Source organism: Tauraco erythrolophus, chromosome 5 (assembly GCF_009769465.1).
Source record: "Tauraco erythrolophus isolate bTauEry1 chromosome 5, bTauEry1.pri, whole genome shotgun sequence".
Taxonomy (NCBI): Eukaryota; Metazoa; Chordata; class Aves; order Musophagiformes; family Musophagidae; genus Tauraco; species Tauraco erythrolophus.
This window is the reverse complement of record NC_141469.1, coordinates 20,644,350-20,663,112: the sequence shown is the minus strand read 5'-3', so window position 1 is coordinate 20,663,112 and position 18,763 is coordinate 20,644,350. Positions and strand designations below refer to the sequence as shown.

The 18,763-nt window shown below is 63.2% G+C and overlaps 2 protein-coding genes across 2 annotated transcripts; both read right to left on the bottom strand.

Moving 5' to 3' along the window:
• Positions 1-1,522: 1,522 nt before the first annotated feature.
• Positions 1,523-13,056, bottom strand: ADISSP (adipose secreted signaling protein). The gene is made up of 6 exons (XM_086612195.1): positions 13,028-13,056; positions 11,059-11,155; positions 8,159-8,301; positions 5,138-5,276; positions 2,239-2,361; positions 1,523-1,623 (listed from the first exon to the last, which is right to left on the bottom strand). Exons 2-6 carry the CDS (start codon positions 11,075-11,077, stop codon positions 1,523-1,525), a joined length of 525 nt encoding a protein of 174 aa, XP_086468321.1. The 5' UTR covers positions 11,078-11,155; positions 13,028-13,056.
• A 1,972-nt stretch (positions 13,057-15,028) lies between these two features.
• On the bottom strand, positions 15,029-18,763 carry SPEF1 (sperm flagellar and cilia associated 1). Its single transcript, XM_086612194.1, has 7 exons — positions 18,655-18,763; positions 18,414-18,525; positions 18,089-18,245; positions 16,988-17,045; positions 16,705-16,738; positions 16,353-16,464; positions 15,029-15,321 (listed from the first exon to the last, which is right to left on the bottom strand). Exons 1-7 carry the CDS (start codon positions 18,761-18,763, stop codon positions 15,214-15,216), a joined length of 690 nt encoding a protein of 229 aa, XP_086468320.1. The 3' UTR covers positions 15,029-15,213.

The following is an 18,763-nucleotide window of genomic DNA, read 5'->3' as shown; positions in this document are numbered from 1 at the left end:
CTCCTGGGCTGGCAGGGATGGACACCGGGACCCCCACCGGCACCTGCTTTGTGCTGGCTGGAGGCAACTGGCGGCTCACGGCTGCCACCAGACTCCACTGCAATCACACTGGTGGCCCTCTCCCTCATGGGACACCCCAAACGTGGGGCCAGTGTGCTGCACCTCCCAGGGAAAGGGGTCGGGGTCTGACGGTAAGAGAGGGAGAACGACCCCCCTCTCAGCATGACTGAGGGGGCTGGGGGCTCAGGCAGGGGTGAGGACCACCCCTACAGTCCCCAGCCCCCCAGAAGACCACCGCAGACACCTTCTGCACCCCACATTTCTGTTTTTCACATCTATCCCACGTCACCATCGCAGCTGGTGTCCCACGCACGACACAGCCGAACAGGGCCTGTGGCGCAGGAGGAGGGGGGCAGCAGCCCCCCCCACCCTCTCCCAGACCCCCTTCTAACTGGTGGTCGGGGCAGTTTGCAGCACGAAGCCCCCCACCCCATTCGTGGCCCTTCACCCCAAAGGGCCTGACCGGGTTTATCCGTGCCTGCAGGGACGACCTCGCGCAGCCCCCCTGCACCCTGGGGAGGGGCACAAATAAATGGACAAGACACACCCTCCCCCCCCCATGCCAGCCCTGGGAGCCCCTGGAATAGCACAGGGCTGCAGGGGAGGGCTGGTCTTGTACCCCTCGGGGTGTCCCCTGTGCCCCCCAGGAGGTCTGGTTCCCCCCCATTGTCCTCTGTGGGTTTTAATCAGGTTACAGCCACCAGCTCCAATGCTCCTGGGGGGTTTAACAGTGGGGATCTGAGCTCCAGCCCCCCCCTCAGCTGACATTTATTACTTACTTCTATAGATTTTTGTACTTACAAACCCCCCCACATACACACAGGCATGTGTATATATCTCTCTATATATATTTTTATATATATATAGGCACATCGAGCCTATGGCTGCTTTTGGAACCGAGCCACTTCTCCCGGTCCTGGTACCACAGGCCATACCGGGGGAAAAAAGGAAAAAAAAAAAAAAAAAAAAAGGAAAAGCAGGATACTAAGGCAATGCTGCAACATGAGGAGGTGGACGGGCATAGGGATGGGCATAGCCACCGGGGACCCGGCCCCAGCCTCCCTTCCGCTGCCCAGGGCCCAGCTCAGCTCCAAAAACTTTTGCAAAAATTTCCCCCCCGGTGGGGGGAAGGGGGAGGTGCTCAGCCACCCCTAAACGCCACCACTCTGGGGGACGAGGGGGGAGCAAAGCAAAGGGAAAGAGGCAGCAGCGAGTGTGGTCCCTGCCTGGGCTCCAGCATTTTGGACACCCCATCTCCCCTGCGCCTGGGGCACCCCACGCCAGAGCAGGTGCACCCCATGTGTGGCAGCTGGGGAGGGAGAGGCAGTTGCTGCTCCCTAGCTTCACGGTGGCCGTGGAGCCCCGGGGTGGGTGTGTGGGGGACAGCTCGGTTTCTTCTGATTTTAAATTTAAACTTCGTCCTCAGGAGCCACACGGGGCAAGGATGGGTCGGGGTGGGGGGCTAGTCGAAGCCGTGCCAGTCACTCTGCTCTGAGTCGTACTCCAGCTCGGCACCGACACAGCGCACCCCATCCAGGAGCATCGGCGTGCCATGGTGCCGGTCTGCGGGACATGGGGGGACAGTGGGGATGGGGTACAGCCACGGGTGGCCCGGGGGTGGGGGCATTGCTTCACCTTTCTGAGAGCCCTTTTGGGGCATTTTGGGGCTTAGGGGTGCTCATCCTGCCTCCCAGGGGGCTGGGAGACGCAGGGATGCTGCACCCCATCCCCCGGTCACCGCTGCCCTTGGGGTGCAGCTGGTGCTCTAACTAACAAAGCCCAATTAGGCAGCAAGGGGAGAGAGGGGGGAAAATGTAATTAGAAGCCGGTTGTGCTGCCTGAAAATGAGCCCCGGCTGGAGGAGAGGGGGGCAGGGGGTGCCCCTAGCCCCCCCACCACAGCCTCGCTCCATGCCCCTTTGCTGGGGAGGCCCCACAGCCCCATCCCGCTGGGCTGGGAGGTTTTGGGGTGAAAGTCATCCCGTTTAGACAATTTCTCATATGTGCCCACCAGGTGGGGAATGTCTGCGGCGGCTGAACTGAGGGATGGAGCTGGGGCAGGGGGATGTGGGGGGGACCACACAAAGCAGTGTCTCCAGTCAGGCCCGCCAGCACTCCCCATTACCAGCCGTGTAGGGGAGGAACAGTGTGAGACCCCCCCGCACTGGCAGACCCTTACCCATGACACGGGCCTGGACCACCACCTTGACGCAGGCACCTTCGCCGGCCTCGCTGGTCAGGACCATCTCCTCCTTCTGGACCCCCTCCCTGTGCGCCGTGTACTCACACTTCATGCTGTAACCTGGGGACAGAGAGAGACCCTGGCAGCGGGTGCCCCGTGCCTCAGTTTCCCCACCTGTAAGGCAGCGACAAGGACGCTGAGCCATGGCGAAGCACGTAAAGCTCTGGAGGGATGCAGGACGCTGCTCATCCCAGTGCCAGGATGGTGCTGAGCACCCCCCAATGCCCTGAGCCACTCATCCTGGACCCTCCAGCCCTTCACATGGTCCCACTGCACCAAACGGTGCTGCGTGCACCTCGGTGCCCCGGATGGGGAAACACCACCACTCCCCATGAGCTGGGCACTCCTGTGCCAAAATCACCGCGTCTTCCTCCTCGCAGAGCAGAGGGGACATGGAAACCCTCCTTGGAGCCCCCCAGCTCAGAGGGGGCGAGGCTGGAACCCCCCAGCACAGAGACAGGCCATTGGGTTTGACCTGGAGGAAAAAAAGTGCAATGTAAAAATAAAAAGAGGCAGAAAATTAAAAGTGCCGCAGAAAGGCATCAGTCAAACCCCGGCGCAGGGGGCACGAGCACATGGCCGGGCAGCCCCCGCAGAGCTCACGGGAGGCACCTGCCATGCCTGGCGCAGTGCGATGCTGCGCCAGCACCGAGAAAACAAATAAAAACACACTGAGCATGACCCGGGCTCCAGCACGGACGCAGCCGTCGACTCCACAACACTCAGCTCCAGGGCCTCAGAAACACCGGCTGTGTGCAGGGAGCAAAGTGCTGGGAGCCCCTTCTCTCCAGCCCACACTCACCCAGGGCCACTTTGCCCCTGTGTCTGTGCCACACCGCAGCCAGGAGCCGGGCACCGCCGCAGCCGTCACCACAGCTGGGAGCCAGGCACTGTGCTCTGCTCGGGCTCAGTGGCCCCGGGACTGGATTTGGCCCATGGCCAGGCAAACTCAACAAGCTCCCTCCATTCCTGCCCACAACCAAGGATGCAGGAAGCAGAGCATTGAGGGGAGCCCCAGCTGTCACCAGGACCTTGGGGACAGACACCACTGAACCACCGCGAGGCACCAGGCTACTCCAGGTGCCACCGGAGCCGCTTGGCGTCCCTGAAGGACTCCTTTCCCCAAAGCCTGGGAGCCCGTGCCAGGCATGCCAGCCCGACGTGGGAGCTTCAAGCAAACAAAGCTTAAGTGCTTTGCTGGGCCAGTGCCAGCGCAGGAAGAGCCACAGTCCCGCTCCAGCACCCTCAGCTGCTGGGAGGTGGCACGGGGAGAGGTGGTGAGCCGCAGCCTCAGGGAGCCGGAGGGGATGGGGATGCGGGAAGGAGCATCCACCAGCTGCTTGTCAACTGGAGCTGCTGGCACGGGACCAGCCCAGGTGCCCCAAGGCGCTAGGCAGCCCGCTGTGCCCTCAGAGTGGGTGCCGTGTCCCCAAGACGGCTGCCATTGAGCCCAGGGTGATGCTCGGCTGTCCCGGCTGCCACGCCTAAGCCGCCACGCACATTCCTGCTCCCTCCTCCCATGGATGTGCCGGTGGCAAACCAACCCCAGAGCACAGCTGGACTGGTGCACAACCCTGGTGCCTCCTGGAGCAAACTCTGTCCCTATCTTGTCCCCATCCCCACCGGCCCATGGGATCTGCTCTGCAAACCCTTGGCTGCTCATCGCCTCCCAGCCTGGTCTGAACCCATAAGAAATGGCAGCCAACGGACACTCCCTTGGGATAGAATCATGGAATGGTTTGGGTTGGAAGGGACCTCAAAGATCATCTGGTTCCAACACCCCTGCCATAGGCAGGGACACCCTCCACTACACCAGGTTGCTCCAAGCCTCATCCAACTTGGCCTTGAACACTTCCAGGGATGGGACAGCCACAGCTTCTCTGGGCAAGAAGAGTCCGTAACCTCCTGATAGCACAGGATAAACCATGGAGCCACGGGTCTGTAAGGGACGGAGCGACGGTGTGGGCTGCAACCAAACCCGTGGGGATGGGATGGACTGAGCAGGATCCATGGCTCTGATGCCAGGGGCTGCCACGCGCCTGGTCCTCGGCGCAGGCTCAGATGGTGCTGAGCTGCTGCAGACACAGCACAGCTGTCACATTTCAGGACACTATTCTCCTTCCCTCTACGACTGGAGAATCAGGAAAGAAGACGGGAACAGGCAGAGAGGTGACCTCCCGGGCTCCAGCCTCCCCTCCAGGAAGACCCTTGGCGCAGGCAAAGGGCGGACGGAGCAAGTGCTACAAACACCAGCACGTCTGGAGTCCGTTCAGCAGGTTCCTGGATTAAAATGCCACAAATGCCACTCTCTGAGTGCACGGGTTGGGATCGGGTGTCTCCTGGGAGCCATGGTGGAAACACGGATTCCTTCTCCATGACGTGAAGCCCTCCGACGCAGCACCGCAGGGATGGGCACTGGGACACAGCCTGATCCAGCCACCCCACCACTGCCAGGGCCAAATCCAACAAACAACCCGGCAATAAAAACCATCCCCGCGGGCTCCTTGGAGGGCTCTGGGCACCCCAAGCTTTAGGAATCGTCCCCTGGAACCAGCAAGGGCTCAACCTGGACGGCCAGAGGGTTACACCCGGGGCCGGGGGGCTGCCAGCTGCCTCCTGCCCCATGGCAGCACCTGGGTTGTGCTCCCCACGGGAGCCAGACACCCTCCCTGCCACCCCCACAGGCGCTTGGGGTATGTCAGGGGCTGGCAGCACCCCTGGACCAGGCAGTGCCCCCCTCACTGCTCAGCCTTTGCTTCCCAGGATCTGGGACCAAGCACAGCAGCTGCAGGAGGATAACGGGGAGGGACACGGGGGAACAACAGGGGAGCCTTACCTTCTGGCAGGGGGGTGATGCTGATGACTCGGAGGTTGAGGCTGGGGAGGGGCACAGCACAGATGTCCTCCCCCAGCCTCTGCACCGGGGGCAGGAGGAACATGATCTCATACTTGTGGAGGATCTTCAGGAATCCCACCTGCAAGAGGGGGGGTGGGGAGACACAGGGGGGGGTCACACCGTGACTCTGGTGGGCACCGGTCCCGCACCACCACTGTCCCATCCCATCCCTGCTCCACGTCCCACCCCGGGGACAGGGATCCACCATGCATTGGGCATCCGCGCAGGTGGGGGGCAGCAGCTGTGGGGGGCTGTTTCCTAAATGTGATAGTTTGATGGGGGAGGGGGTGTTCTGGTGGCAGGGGAGGGGATTTGCTCCCTGTGCCACCAGATCTGAGTCCCATGCCCCTGGGGGGGGGGGGGGGGGGGGGGGCGTTGAGCCAAATCGGCGCCTCTGCGAATTGCCCTATTTAAGTTGAGACAAAGGGACGGGAAAAGGTCTTTTTGCTCAGGAGTGAGGAGAGGGGAAGAGGGCACTGCCCTCGCTCCCAGCCGGGCGGCCGCTCGGGCCCGGGCCGGCGCCACGTGCTCAAGATGGCGCCGGGGGAGCTGCATGGGGGACTCGGGAAGCGCCTCGCTCCCGAGGTGCCCGCCAGGCCGAGCTCCCTCAGAGAGGATTAAGAGCTAAGAGAAGACAACCACAACGACCAGGTCAGTCCAGATGGAGCAGGAGGAGGTGTACTGGAGCTGAGGTTTCCCTTGCAAATCGGTGTGAGATGGCAGGCGGCCCCCCTGCAGCCAGGGTGTACTCGGCAGAGCAGAGACCCACTCGCAGCCCGTGGAGAAACCCACGTCGGGGAAGAGATGCCTGAGCCCAGGAGAGGTCGTGGAGCAGGGGATGCACGATGAGGTACTGTTGATAATGGGGCATGGAATGCACGACGAGGTCGTGGAGGCATCTGGAATCCGTGGGACGACCCACGCCGACGCGAGTGGCAGCAGCTCCCTAAGAGGCCAAGACTGGTAAAGCTCAAACTGGTGCAATCCATGGGGAAGAATTGCAATCCTGTGGGCAGGACTTACGGTGGAAAAGTTTGGGGATATTTTTCCTCGTGAGTAGGGGATCCACTGAAGCAAGGGAAAAATGGTGTAAAGACTCCTCCTCCTTTAAGAAAGGAGCGGCAGTGAACAACATGGATGAACTGACCTGCACTCCCCCATTCCCTGTCCCCCTGCGCCGCCAGTGAGGAGGTAGAGCCAGGAACGAAAGGAAATAGGGGTGGGGATGTGTTGTTTTAAGATCTGACCTTGTTTTCTCTTTCTCCTCTCAAGTAACCAGTTTCCTTCCCTTGTGTCTCTCGTTAAGTAACTGTTAATAAATTGTTTTGTTTTAAGAAGAAAGCCTGAGTCATGTTTTGCCTGGGACCATGGTTGGTGGATGCTCTCTCTCGGTTCTTGTCTCGACCCTCAGTCCAAAAACCACGACACTAAATAATTGGGAAAATGTAACAAACGCGTCTATTTTGGCTGCACAAAGCAAATGGCAAAAATAACCAGTTCCGGGCAAACTGTGGCGCTGCAGGGGCAGAGGCCAATGTTCCCAGCACGTCGGGCACCTCTGGCTGCTGCTTCTGGTCTCTAAACACCGCGACGCTTCCAGGAACGCACCTTCAAACCTCATTTATCCACCGTGGTGATGAAAACCAGAGCCCTTTTGGAGCCAGCTGCCTCCAGCGCACGGCCCGGCTCCATCCCGCACAGAAAAAGCCACTTTGGGAAGGCAGCAGCGCGGCACCAGCACGCCGAGCTGGGCGCCAGCCGCTGGTAGTGCCGGGCTGGTTCCGCTGTGCCAGCAGCTGCCGCCTCCCCATCCCTGTTCCCGGAGAGGCACATGCAGTGCCGGGGCGCCAGCAGCATGCTGCACAGCACGGGTGGGAAAATTAACAACCACCACCCACAGACTGGCAATTGCTAAGTGATTCAGTGCCGTTTTTAGGGCAATAACCCGTCATCCATCCGAGACAAATAACTGACTCAGAGCTGAATGGGAGTTTTGGCTTGCTCTGCAGCACGCTGTGCCAGAGCGGGGCCGCTCACCAGGGCAGGGGGTTCTTGGGAGAAAAGGGTCTCCAAAGGGGAGGTTGGGATGGGGACCAGCTTCATGCCAGGTGAAGCAGCTCTAGGCAGAGGACCAGTGACCTGCACCTCCGAATCACTGCCAATGTGCCCATCTCACATCCAGACCCTGCTGCCACTTGAAGCCCATGGGGCGCCAGCACCAAAGCCTGTGCTGCCGGCGCTCAACCATGCCGTGGGGCAAGGAGCCGTGGGACGGGGAGCTGTGGGATGGGATGAGGAGCCCACACTCGGGTCTGCAAACCTGCCAAATGAAATCCGAGGTGTCATTAAAGACAGGTCATTGTCCCCGCCGCCAGCACCGGCTCCCCAATTTGGGAGCTGCTGTCAAGCCTGAACCCATGGTAACATCGTCCCACGTTCCCCCCAAAATGGGGGCAGAGGCAGTGCCACGTGTGTCTCCCTACCTGGGACGCAGCAGGGTCAGCGCATCCCCCAGCTCCCCCGCCAGGACTGGGTTCCGCTGCTCGTGTGAACTCACCGGACCCTGATTTCCAGAGGGTCCCTGCATCCCACCTGGATGCAGCTGCGGGAGTCGGGTGATAAATGAGCGAATCCAGAGCAAAAGTGCCACGTTCACACCTGCACCATCACAGCGGCTGTGGGGAAGGACCCAGTTCTCGGGGTGCTCCCGGGTACACCAGGGAGCTGGTGGGGCCAGAAACACCCCAAAATCTGGGATCCATAATGAAGACGCAGTGACAGAAACCTCCGTGGAGCAGGCAGAGCTGTAGGCGGCAGGAGCCCCGCAGCTCAGGGGATTGCAACAGGCAGCACTGGGGGGTCCCCCCGCCCCACAGGGCCCCCCGGACAGATCCAGCCCCGCTGCCGGGCACAGAGACAGGCCAGGGGGGCACCGGTATCCCACTAGTTCCCGGTTCCCACCTTGACGAGGAAGCTGCCGTCCTTCTCCTGCGTCACCATCACCGCCGAGTCGTGGAGCTTCTCGTCGAAGTGGACATGGCCGTGGGCCCCTTCGGCGGGCTGGCTGGGGGCAAAGCGCACGCCCCCTCCCTTCGCCTTGTTGCCTGCATGGGGAGGGGGGAACAGAGCCGAGCGTCACCCCCAGCCTCTCCGTCCCCAACAACATGTCCCCCTGCAGCCCTCCTGGGATGGACTGAGGCCGGAGCATTGTCGGACACAGAGGGGCTTCCCCACTTTCCTCCCTCTCATTTCAGAAATGCCCTGTGCCACAGGCTGGGGAGGGGGCACGTTGGCACCGGTGACGGGCAGCCACAGCGAGCCCACCCTTCAGGCAGGGGGGAGTGCACGGACCTGCCACCAGCCCACACTGAGGGGCTGCGAGGGTTGCATCCCTCCTCCGTACTCAGCAGCATTTTTGCTTGATCCTATGATTCTCTCAGCGCAGAGGAGTGGGACAAGCAGGGGCACAGGTTGTGCCAGGAAGGGGGCATGGGGGAGACAAGGACAAGGGAGAAGGGAGGACAGCTTCCCCAGGGAAGGGCTCCCACACATCCTAGGCACCGGGCAGGGCTCCACAGGGCTGCGTGTTGGGGAGCAAAGCCTGAGGGAACCCCAAAAGGTGACGGCCCTGCAAGGCCAGGCATGTGCCCAAGGACACCAGGGCTCCCAGCTGGAGCCCCCACAGAGGCACAAACACTCAGTGCCTTTTCGCTCGCATCTTTGCGATACGTTCTCTGCGAGGTTCCAAGAAAAAACAGCCTCTCCTCTCCCTCTTCCTCCTCCTCCTCCCCCCCAGAACATCAAGAAACCCCTGGTCCAGCCACCGATCGCATCCATCTGGCAGCAGCCGGGAGCAGATTGCCGCCTCCTTAAGGAAAAGGCTCTTTGTGTGGTGGTCAGCTCAAAATGCCAGAGATTTAATAACTCGGCATTGTTCAGCTGGAACAGTTCGGCAGAAATCCCTTCCCTGCACGCAGGGGAAAACAAGCGACTCGGCCACACGTGGCTGCAGTGAGGAAGAGGATGCAGACGGGGACCCTCCCCGCTGAAACGCCAGCAGCCCCCAGCCCCTCCCAGCCTTTACGGGTGCCACGGGGCAGGACGAGCCCAGGGACCCGCATGGATCCCGTACGCCGGCCGGGAGCTGTGGCAACAGGCAAGGTCTCAGCCCACGGTTGCCACCGGGCATCCTGGTGCCAGTGCCGGGCTCGGAGGAGCTGAGCCATGACGGCTGTCGAGACATTGGCAGGGAAAATCCCAAATACGCATCTTCATCCCATGGTGCTTGGAGGCAGCACAGCCGATGCCCGGCACAGAGCCCAGAGATGAGCGTCTCTGCAGGGCACCGAGCCACCATCCACCTGGGCAGCCAGGGAAGACCCTTGGGAGAGAGGAAGGCCAGAGGAAGGCAAAGGTGGCAGCCGGGCACTGCAGGCGGCTGTCCTGGGGACCAGAAAACACATTGGTACGCATCCTGGTGACCTTGAGAGGCTGCATGGCACAGTGCCCCGGTCCCAGCTCAGGATGTGCCAACAGGGATGGTCGCCGCCCTGGCAGGAGGGGAGAAGCCTGGGCAGAGCCCGGATGAGTGACAGTGGCACCTCTACAGCCCCGGGTGCGTGAGGCAGGGTGGAAGGGGCAGGGGCACCCATCCGCCCAAGCAGGACCTGCCTGAGTCAGCCAGTGTGGAAATCTCATTAGGGGCAAAATGCAATTTTGTGTCTGGCACACAGCTGGCAGTGAGGACAGGTGCGGGCAGAAAAATCACCCAGAGCTGGCATGTTTTATCTCAAGTCCCCACACATCCCACCACAGCCACGGCCGGAGGGTCACCGGGACATGCCACACTGTCGGCATGTTGGCGCTGCTGTGGGGAGGGAGGTGGGAGGGCAGGCAATGGCAGGGGAAGCCTTGGAAGCAGATGCCACCTTCAGAGTCACCATGTGTGTCCCCCCAAAATGAGGGTGTCTGGGTCCCAGCATCCCCAGGGAGGCAGGGCTGGAAGCAAGGAAGCATAGGGGGGTCTGGGATCCCCTGGAACACAGCTCCCCCACCCCAAGGACCCTGCAGCCCCTGTCCCCCACCACTGCTGGGAACAAGGCAACCCAAAACAGGCAACTGCCCGTCCTTTGGCATTGCCACCGCTGGACCGCTCGCCTGGCTCTCATCCCATCGGGAAGCCGGAGGAGGCTTCACCGCTGGCAGGAGGAAAGCCCCCGGCACAGAGTCATCCCACAGCCCCACTCACCTGCAGCGGGGAAGGAGCCGCAGAGGCTGGAGCCGCGACAGGGAGCACAAAGGGAGATGAAATCACGCCCAGCAGCAGCACAAAGAGCCTCTTCGGTCTTTGTCTTGGTGCGGCGGAGAGCCAGGCGCTCGCACCATGGACCTTTCGGGGTCCCCTCTCGGCATCAGCAAACGCCCGGCTCCCCGAGCCCAGCACTGCCAGAGCCTTTCGGGGAGGCAGCCGGGGTCCGGGAGCACCCAAGAACACCCAACACCTATTGCCTCCCACCGCAGCCTCGCGTGGGGCAGGGGGTGCCGCCGGTTGTGCTGATCACCAGAGGAGGGACCGTGGCTGTTCGTAGCGCCCCACCAGAGCCCCCCCCGGCAGAAAAACACCAGCAACATCACCTCTCGTCCCCCGCAGCCTCCAACCTGCTTAGCTGCTCCCCAGGCACGGAGCAGGCAGCTCCAGGCAGCCCTGGCATCACCGGCCGCGGGCAGAGGGACCCCTGGCACAGCCACGGGCAGAGGAGCTTTGCTGGGAAGGAGCATCAAACTTGGAGAGTGGCCCCAGATCAGGGCAGGCAGCCCAGGAGGGCATGAGGTGCAGGCAAGAGGGGACCCCGAGGACTCACCCTTGCCAGCCGTAGCCATGTGTCCCCACAGCAGTTGTCGTCCTTGGGTGAAACTTCAGAGGCACAGGCGGGTGGGCATCCTGTGGGACCACCGGAGCTGCAGAAGGAACAGGCAGGGTCAGGCAGAGCTGCAGAGGGTCCTGAGGCCAGATGAGCACCGGGGATGCAACAGCACCGTACGGCTGTGACTCTGGAGCTGCTCTGGCACAGACTGGCCGGGGAGGAGCCTGCCTTTAGCTCAGAGGTGTCAGGCAGCCCGGCTTTCGGCAGTGGCAGGCAGCGTGCCAGGGCCTGCATCCAGCTCTATGCCAAGGCGTCACAGGTGGGAGCAGCGGCAGGATGGCTGCCGGCCGGCCCCGGCTCCACCAGCCCTCTGGGACGCAGCCAGCACCTGTCCGGGATACGAAGGATTCGCACCCAGGACACGACCACCACGTCTCCCAGCTATCAGTGCTGAGCAGCGAGTGCCCTGTGCCTCAGTAACCCCATTTCCCACCCCCGCGAAGGCTCCAGCAGCCGCCACACTGAGCCCTGAGCTGGGGAAGCCTCACAGGCTGCCAGCAACAGCGTGGACTCCAAACCTGGACCCCCCCAGACCCCTTTCCCCAGGTGCTGCCAGCATGGCTCCCATGGGAAAAGCTGCTCTCCAGCCTGGCTGACGCTGCCTCCACAGTGCCACCCTGAAGGATAATGGGGGGCCCCCGCCAGCACCCCTAGCCCCAGGGTGGCCGTTGACCCCCCCACCAAGGCAGGGGCAACCACTGGAGCCGGGCTGGGGGTGACAGGGCTTGCAGCCCCCACCTCCTGCCTGGGGATTCCAGATCAGACACCTCAAAGACTGCTTTGATGGAAGCTGAGGCTCAAATCTACCCACCCTGGGGGGCTTCAACAGCTCTGCTGCCTCTTGGGAGCCCAAACATGGTTGGTCCCACTGCCGGGCATCTGGTCCCACTGCCAGCACCCCAGGAATCCAGCAGCAGGAGGCAGGTGCCGAAGCAGCCCCGTCAGCAACTCGGCCTGCCGAGGGCAGGGAAATTCATGGAAAAAGCATCAATCGCGCCAGCGTTGGAGAAAAATACGATTAAAAAAAAGCAGAGCTGAAAGGGCAGGGAGCCTCTCCGGCGGCCAAAGGGGCCAGGGGGGACAGACCCTCACCACGGCCCCCCACAGTGCTGCTGCCTGAAGACAGGATGATCCATCCGGAGAAAATCCAGGAGCGAAAAGCCAAGGATTTGGGGATGTCTCGAGAGATGTGCGAGGGACACGGAAACGTTTCCACAGGCAGTGCAGGGTGGGAGGAGAACCCGGGACGGGACATGGCTCCACGGGAGGTGCTTTTTGGGGGTTGGGGCAGGGACAAGCTGCCCCGGAGCAGCAGCAAAGCAGGGGGCTGGTGGCGGGGGGCTCGGGGACCAGGGTGGGCACCACACTGGGCTCGCAGTGGGGGCCAACGCGGGGCCCACGGGCTCCCTGTGCCCTTGAGGGGGTCAAGACCGCGCAGCTGCAGCCCCGCGACCCCACCGACAGCCCCACGCCAGCATCCCAGGCGGTGGATCTCCACACTGAGCCCCTTCCCGGGGGTGCGCAGCAGTGAGGAGGCGGCAGCGCTGCCGCATGCCGCCCCGCCGGGCGGCCCCAATCTGCCTCCGCCATCACCCGCGTGGCCCCGGTGCCTGTCACGCGTGGGTGTGGGTATCATCCACCCCCCTCCGCCGGCTCAATCCCGGTGCTGCAAGAGGGGATGCGGGGACGCGCCCGTAGCCTCCGTGCTCCTCTCTGCGCAACGGGCCAACGACCGGCCCGGGCGAGCATCCTGCCCCAGCCCGCCGGTACCGGCAGACCGGGGACCCCACCTGGGCGGCTGTGCCAGGACGGGGCAATGCAGGGAGGGGGCCCCACCGCCCCGGGGAGGAGGAAGCCTGGGGGGGACCCTCCCCGTCCCCGCTGTCCCCGTCGCTCCCTCGCTCACCCCCGTCCGGTACCTCCCGGACGCCGGCGCGCTCCCCTCTTCCCACTACCGGGACACGCCCTCCTCCCTGCTATTGGCCCGACACACCCTCCGCCCTTCCCATTGGTCCTTCCCTCCGGCAACCACGCCTTCTCATCACGCCCATCAGCTGCGGCTCCCGAGCGGCCCAGCGGGGTAGTGTCGTCTCCAAGGGGCGGGACTGTCGCTGGGGGGCGTGGCGAAGGGCTGGAGCAGCCAATAAGGGACGGGCGCGCACAGCTGGGGAGCGTTGCGTGCGGGCGGCGGGGTGCGCAGCGCCGCGGAGGGGGGGGGCGGGCACCCTCCCGATCCCCCGCAGCCTCGGGCGAAGCGGTTGCCATAGCAACCTGTGATTTCCTGACCATTTTTGCTGCTCGGACCCCGGTCTCGGAGTCGTGACAGCGCGATGGCACCTCAGGCCGGGCTGGAGCCTCCGCTGGCGTCGAGAGGCAGAAAAGTGGGGGAACAGCTGGGAAACCCCCGGTGACAAAAACCTCGTGTTCAGGTTATTAAAAAAACACAACAATCCAGCCAAAATTATGGCCAAAAGGGGTTTGGGCAGGGCAGGCCCCTGGGAGCGGGGCCGTGGCTATGCCCATGCTGGCCACGGCAGCAGCGATGCCTTGGCGTGCCGGGGCCGGACTCTGCCCAGAGCTCAGTCTCCTCCATGGCACTGGCTTGGTGTTGCCAACATCTCCCCCAGCAGATTCCTGGTTATCCTGGGCCATGAGGAAAGCTGAAGCGCAGCTGGGCACTGAGCTGGGGCCCAGGCATGGTGGCTGGGCAGGGCTGGCTCACCTCATCCCACCCAACCCCATTCCACCCCATCTCCCGGAGACAACCCCGAGGCTCCGGACAGCCAGTGCCCATCACACCTGACCCGGTGGATTTCCCAGGCTCTGGTTGTCCCCATCCGAGCCTGAGTGTCCCTTGGCCAGTGGGACAGAACACAGGGAAGGGCCATGTCTCGCCGAGGGGACAGCAAAGCACCACAGGGATGGATGGAGCTGGCTGTCAGGGGCACTGAGAGTGGGAAAGACAGCTGGGACACGCCCCTGCCAGGAAAACGCCGCTGGTTCCCTTCCAAAGAGCATGTCCGCCTGCCTGGGAATGAGGAGGGTAAAGGCAGCGGCCCCCCTGCACAGGGACGAGCCATCCCCGTGGGGGAGCAGGCTCAGGGCTCACTCAGCCCTGCCGGGCATGTGGCATGGGGAGCAGGCAGGGACAGGGGACACGGCACAGCCTGGGGGCTAAGCTGACCCCCCCCGGCAGCCCCAACTTCAACCACGGCCTCCAGATGCTGGAACGCTTCAAACACCGGCACTTCATTCCCAGGGAGCTGCCGGAGCCCCAGCTGTGTCCTCACCCCCTGCACGTGTGACACCGCACACGGCTCAGCCCCATGGGAAGGGACACGTGGAGCCCAGCTCATCCCTCCGCCAAGACATACTGCACCCAGGCGTTGGAAAAAACGGATTTATTCTCTAAAAAGGCTGCAGGTGACCCTGGTGCAGGGAAGGTCATACCCAGGGCCACCCCCGAGGCATCTCCCCATTGCTGGCGACATTCCCAGGGTGACAGTGCATGGCGGTAACAGTGCATGGCAGTGCCAGGCCGGGGGCTCCCCACCAGCAGGTCTGTGTTTCAAGACACAGATTTTCTCCAAGATTACAAAACCAAACAGCTTTGGGTAAGGGATTAAATACCAGCCTCTGCCAGCACATGGCTCCTCGGCCTGGGGAAGCCCATGGTGTCCCCATGCTGCCAACCACCCTCCAACGCAGTCCCCAGGCCGGGGCAGGTGGGACCCCTGCAGCCTCACAGGGAGGTGTCGAATTGATGAGCCGCCTTTTTAATTACCGATGTGCGAGGCAAAGGAAGGATGGGTGCTGTTGGCGGGCACTGGCTGGAGGTCTGCACGGAGCCCGTGCCATGGCACTGCTGCTGCTGCGCTGCCCGCCAGTGAGCACTGGGGTGGTCCCTGAGGTGGACGTGGGGTCCCTGCTTCTGCATCTGCGTTTTCCGCTCCTGGCTTTTGTCCTTGAGAGTCCACCCTGGGAATTGGGGCAACTGAGAGGTGCTGGGACAGCTCTTCCAGCTCAGCAGAAGCTCCCATGGGCGGAATAGGTGGAGCAGGTGGTGGGGAGCAATGCCAGGCGAGGGTCCGCTCACCGCTGTTGGCGCTGGGCATCCTGCAGGCGCCGGCTGAGGTCATCTATCCGCACGTTCTTGAGGTGCACCAGCTGCTCCAGCCTCCCCATCTTCAGCTGCAGGATCTGAGCAGAGTCCCCCACAGCCCCTCAGCTCGGTTTTGGGGAGTGGGAGGCACATCCGTCCACCCCAGTCTCCGTGGGGGGCTGGGACCAGCCTGACAGCCAGCGGTGAGGATGGGGGGCATGGGGGGACGGGGAACTCAGGGCCAGGCTGATGTGGCTGCTGGAGTCGCTGAGCAGCATCAGCCAGGCTGGTGAGCACCAGCGCCGGATTTGGGGTCCTGATTCCTGCTCCCACAACCCACATCAAGAAAACACTCCCCCAAAACATGGCCTGGGATTCCCAGCTCTGTGCCAGGACACGGAGACAACTCTTCCCATCTGAGATGCCCCACAGCATTCCTTCCCTTCTTTCAAAGGGAAATGTTTTCCAGCAGAAAACGCTGGAAGGGATGGCTGGAGCCTGGTCTGCAGCTCTGAGACAGTCCCAAGGCCACGGCCGGCCACATGCGGAGGGTCTGTGCAGCTGCGATGCCCCTTTTGCATCACCCTTGTTACTGGAAGACTGACCAGAAAGAACGGGATTCGGGAACATTTGGGAGTCATGGATTGATGTGCCTGACGTGGGTGTGTGCCGCAGAGATGGAGGGCAGGGCCAGGGGGGAAGGATTGGAAGAGAAAGCTCTTCATCCCGGGGGGATCTGCAGGCAGAGGCTTTACAATGGCTTTTACCAGATAAATGGCAGCAAAACCCCTTCTTCTGCAGAAGGGGATGATGGCTGCGGGGGCCGAACTGCATTTCTGGGCCACATTTCTAGCCTGGTCTGACTAGACCTTTTTGGAGCACAGCACTGCCTGGGAGCAGCCAGAGGAGCGCCCGAGCCAGACGTCAGCCAGCTGGACCATGGCAAAGCCACCGCCGGGCTGCCCCGTGCCCGAGGGTGCCACCAGAGCCAGGTACAGAGACAGGGGCAGCCCAGGAGGTTGATGGCACTGTTAGGGCTGTTGTGTACACCACTGTGGCAGGAGGGTTGGGGAGGCAAGAGGGAGCCTGTCCCTGTCTCAGTGCTGCCACGGGGACAGGGTGGGCTCACCTGGATGGTCTCCTGTGCCAGAAGCAGGGCCTCCTCCCTCTCTGCCAGCTGCTGGCGGATGGCGGCGTCGCCCAGGGGAGGCTGGGCACCGCCATGGTGGCTTTTCATCACCCTGGATCAGAAGAGGAGACACTGGGACAATAACTGACCCCCCCTGCAGTGTTGCTCACAGCCCACGGGGCACGCGCACACACACACACACACACACACAGCTCCTCCGCGTCCTGCTCCGCACACCACTGACCCTGCGGCACAGGGCTCCCCTGACCCCTGCAGGGACCCCCACAGCCCCATCCCTCGAGAAGCCCCCAGGAAGGGCATGTCCCCCGCAGGCACAATCAGCAGCCCTTACTTGGCAGCCCTGGGAGACCTCTGGGCACAGCCTTCTCCAGCACCACTCCTTGTGTTTGAGTAGCCTGGAAAACACAGCAATTAGTGCCTGACCTGCCCCACCTGCTCTTCCCCCCGCCCCACGGGGACACCCTCTGGACAGGCTCGTTATTGGGGTGCCGCAGCACAAGGCAGGACTGTGCATGCCCCCCCCCCAGGGACCGGAAAGGTCATGGTTCAGGGTTTGGACCTGGGAGCCCATAGCATGGCCAGGATGGGACCCTCCTTCCCGACACGCTGTGCACCGGCCCTACCTGTCTCCAGGTAGCTGACATCTTCCAGCACTGCTTGTTCACCCGGCTCCTGCATGGAGAGGCAGGAAAACACCTGTCATGCCTGGCCACGAGACGTGTGTTGCCCTGTGGGTGAGTCCATAAGCAGCCCCTGTGGCAGGGAGGGCACCTGGCTGGGCCCCAGTGCCAAGAGAAGGGGCTGAGGGTACCCAGCCCACCCGGCTGCTCGTGCCCGCCCTCTCTGAGCGGTGCTGGGGCTCGAGGACCTGGGGAGCATTGGGGTGGGGGGTTTGCTCCAGCCAAAGGCAGGGCTGGGATCCATCTGCTTGAATTCCTGCCTGCTCCATGGCCCCAGCCCTTCCCACAGCAAATTCCAACTCTGACCTGAGCACCAGCATCACTGGCAGAGACAGCCCAGCCTGCCCTGGCCCCGCACCTTCCTTATCCTCTGGGACAGTCAGGCTGAGGGTTTGCTGAGGGCAGGAGAGGAGGCAGCTGCTGCTGCCAGCCCCGTCCTGGAGCTGAGCGCTCAGCGCACCCTGCCAAGCCCAATGCAGCCCCGACACCCTCCCTGCTCCTCTTCAGGGGTGTCACATGAGCAGGAGATACAGCAATGGGTGGTGGGGAAGGATGGTAATGGAGATGGCATCCCCTCTCCTCCCTGGCTCACAGCGGCTACTCAAGGGCTGCCTGGGCCAAGTCAGGGCTGCGGAGCAAGCAGGGCTGTGGTGCTTCCCGTGACGATGCACAGCTGCCATCTGCAGCTGCCGAGCGAGGCTGCCCCACCGCCTGCATGGCTCCCCAGTGGGGTGCCCCTCTGCCCACATGGGGGGCTCCCCTGCCTCCAAGCACACCCCTGCACTTCCCCATGGAGCTGCAGATGGGGAGACGGCAGTGGGACCCTCACAATGAGGAGCCAGAGGTGCACAGGGGGACAGCGATGCCCACAAGGATGTCTGGAGCTCAGCCTGGGCCCCCTGGTCCTGTTCTGATGATGCTGACCTCTCCATGGGGTGGCTACTCGCCTTCTCCGCCCTCCAGCCCCTTAGCCATGGCACCCACAAGCAGGACCCAGTGCACCGGGTGCCCCCCATTCCCCCAGGCCCCTCTGACCTGGCCTGGGCCAGGCACCACCTTGCTCTGCTTCTGCTTCTCCTTGATCTTTTGCTGCAGCAGGAGCAGCACCTGCTCCACGGCGCCCGGCTGGCACCGCACGACCTGCAGGATCACGTCGTCTGGGATGGAGAATTCCAGCTTACTCAGCACCTTCCTAAAAGAGCAGCCAAATGAGCACCCAGGAGGGCAGGGAGGCAGGGGGGAGGGGTGCACCCTTAGCTGTGTCCCAGCTGGCCCGGTCCCCAGCCAGGCCGAGCAGGGACATGCTGTGGGGCAGTGCTCCCAGCGAGTGGGAGCAGGAGGGGGTTGCCCACCCTGTTACCTGTTGAGATGGCCCCAGTTGGCGAGTTTCTGTGGCGTGGAGCTGGCAGGCACATAGCTGTGCAGCTGCACCATGGCGGGGAAGAAGAACTTCACCACCTCGGCCGCCAGCACTGCAGGAGGAGAGGCGGAGAGGGGCTGGGGGCAGCGAGCACTCCAGGCCCCCCACCCTGGGCCCCCGAGGCCCGGCCCCGGGCCTGTCCCCCCTCCCCAGCCCGGCCTGCCAGGGCCCCCCGGCCCACCTCCATCGCTGAAGTCTCGGGCGACGTTCCTGCGCGGCCGGGAAAGCGGCACGGCGTCCAGCCAGTGGTAAAGAGCCCGCAGCTCCACCACTGCCCCGCCGCCCGCCAT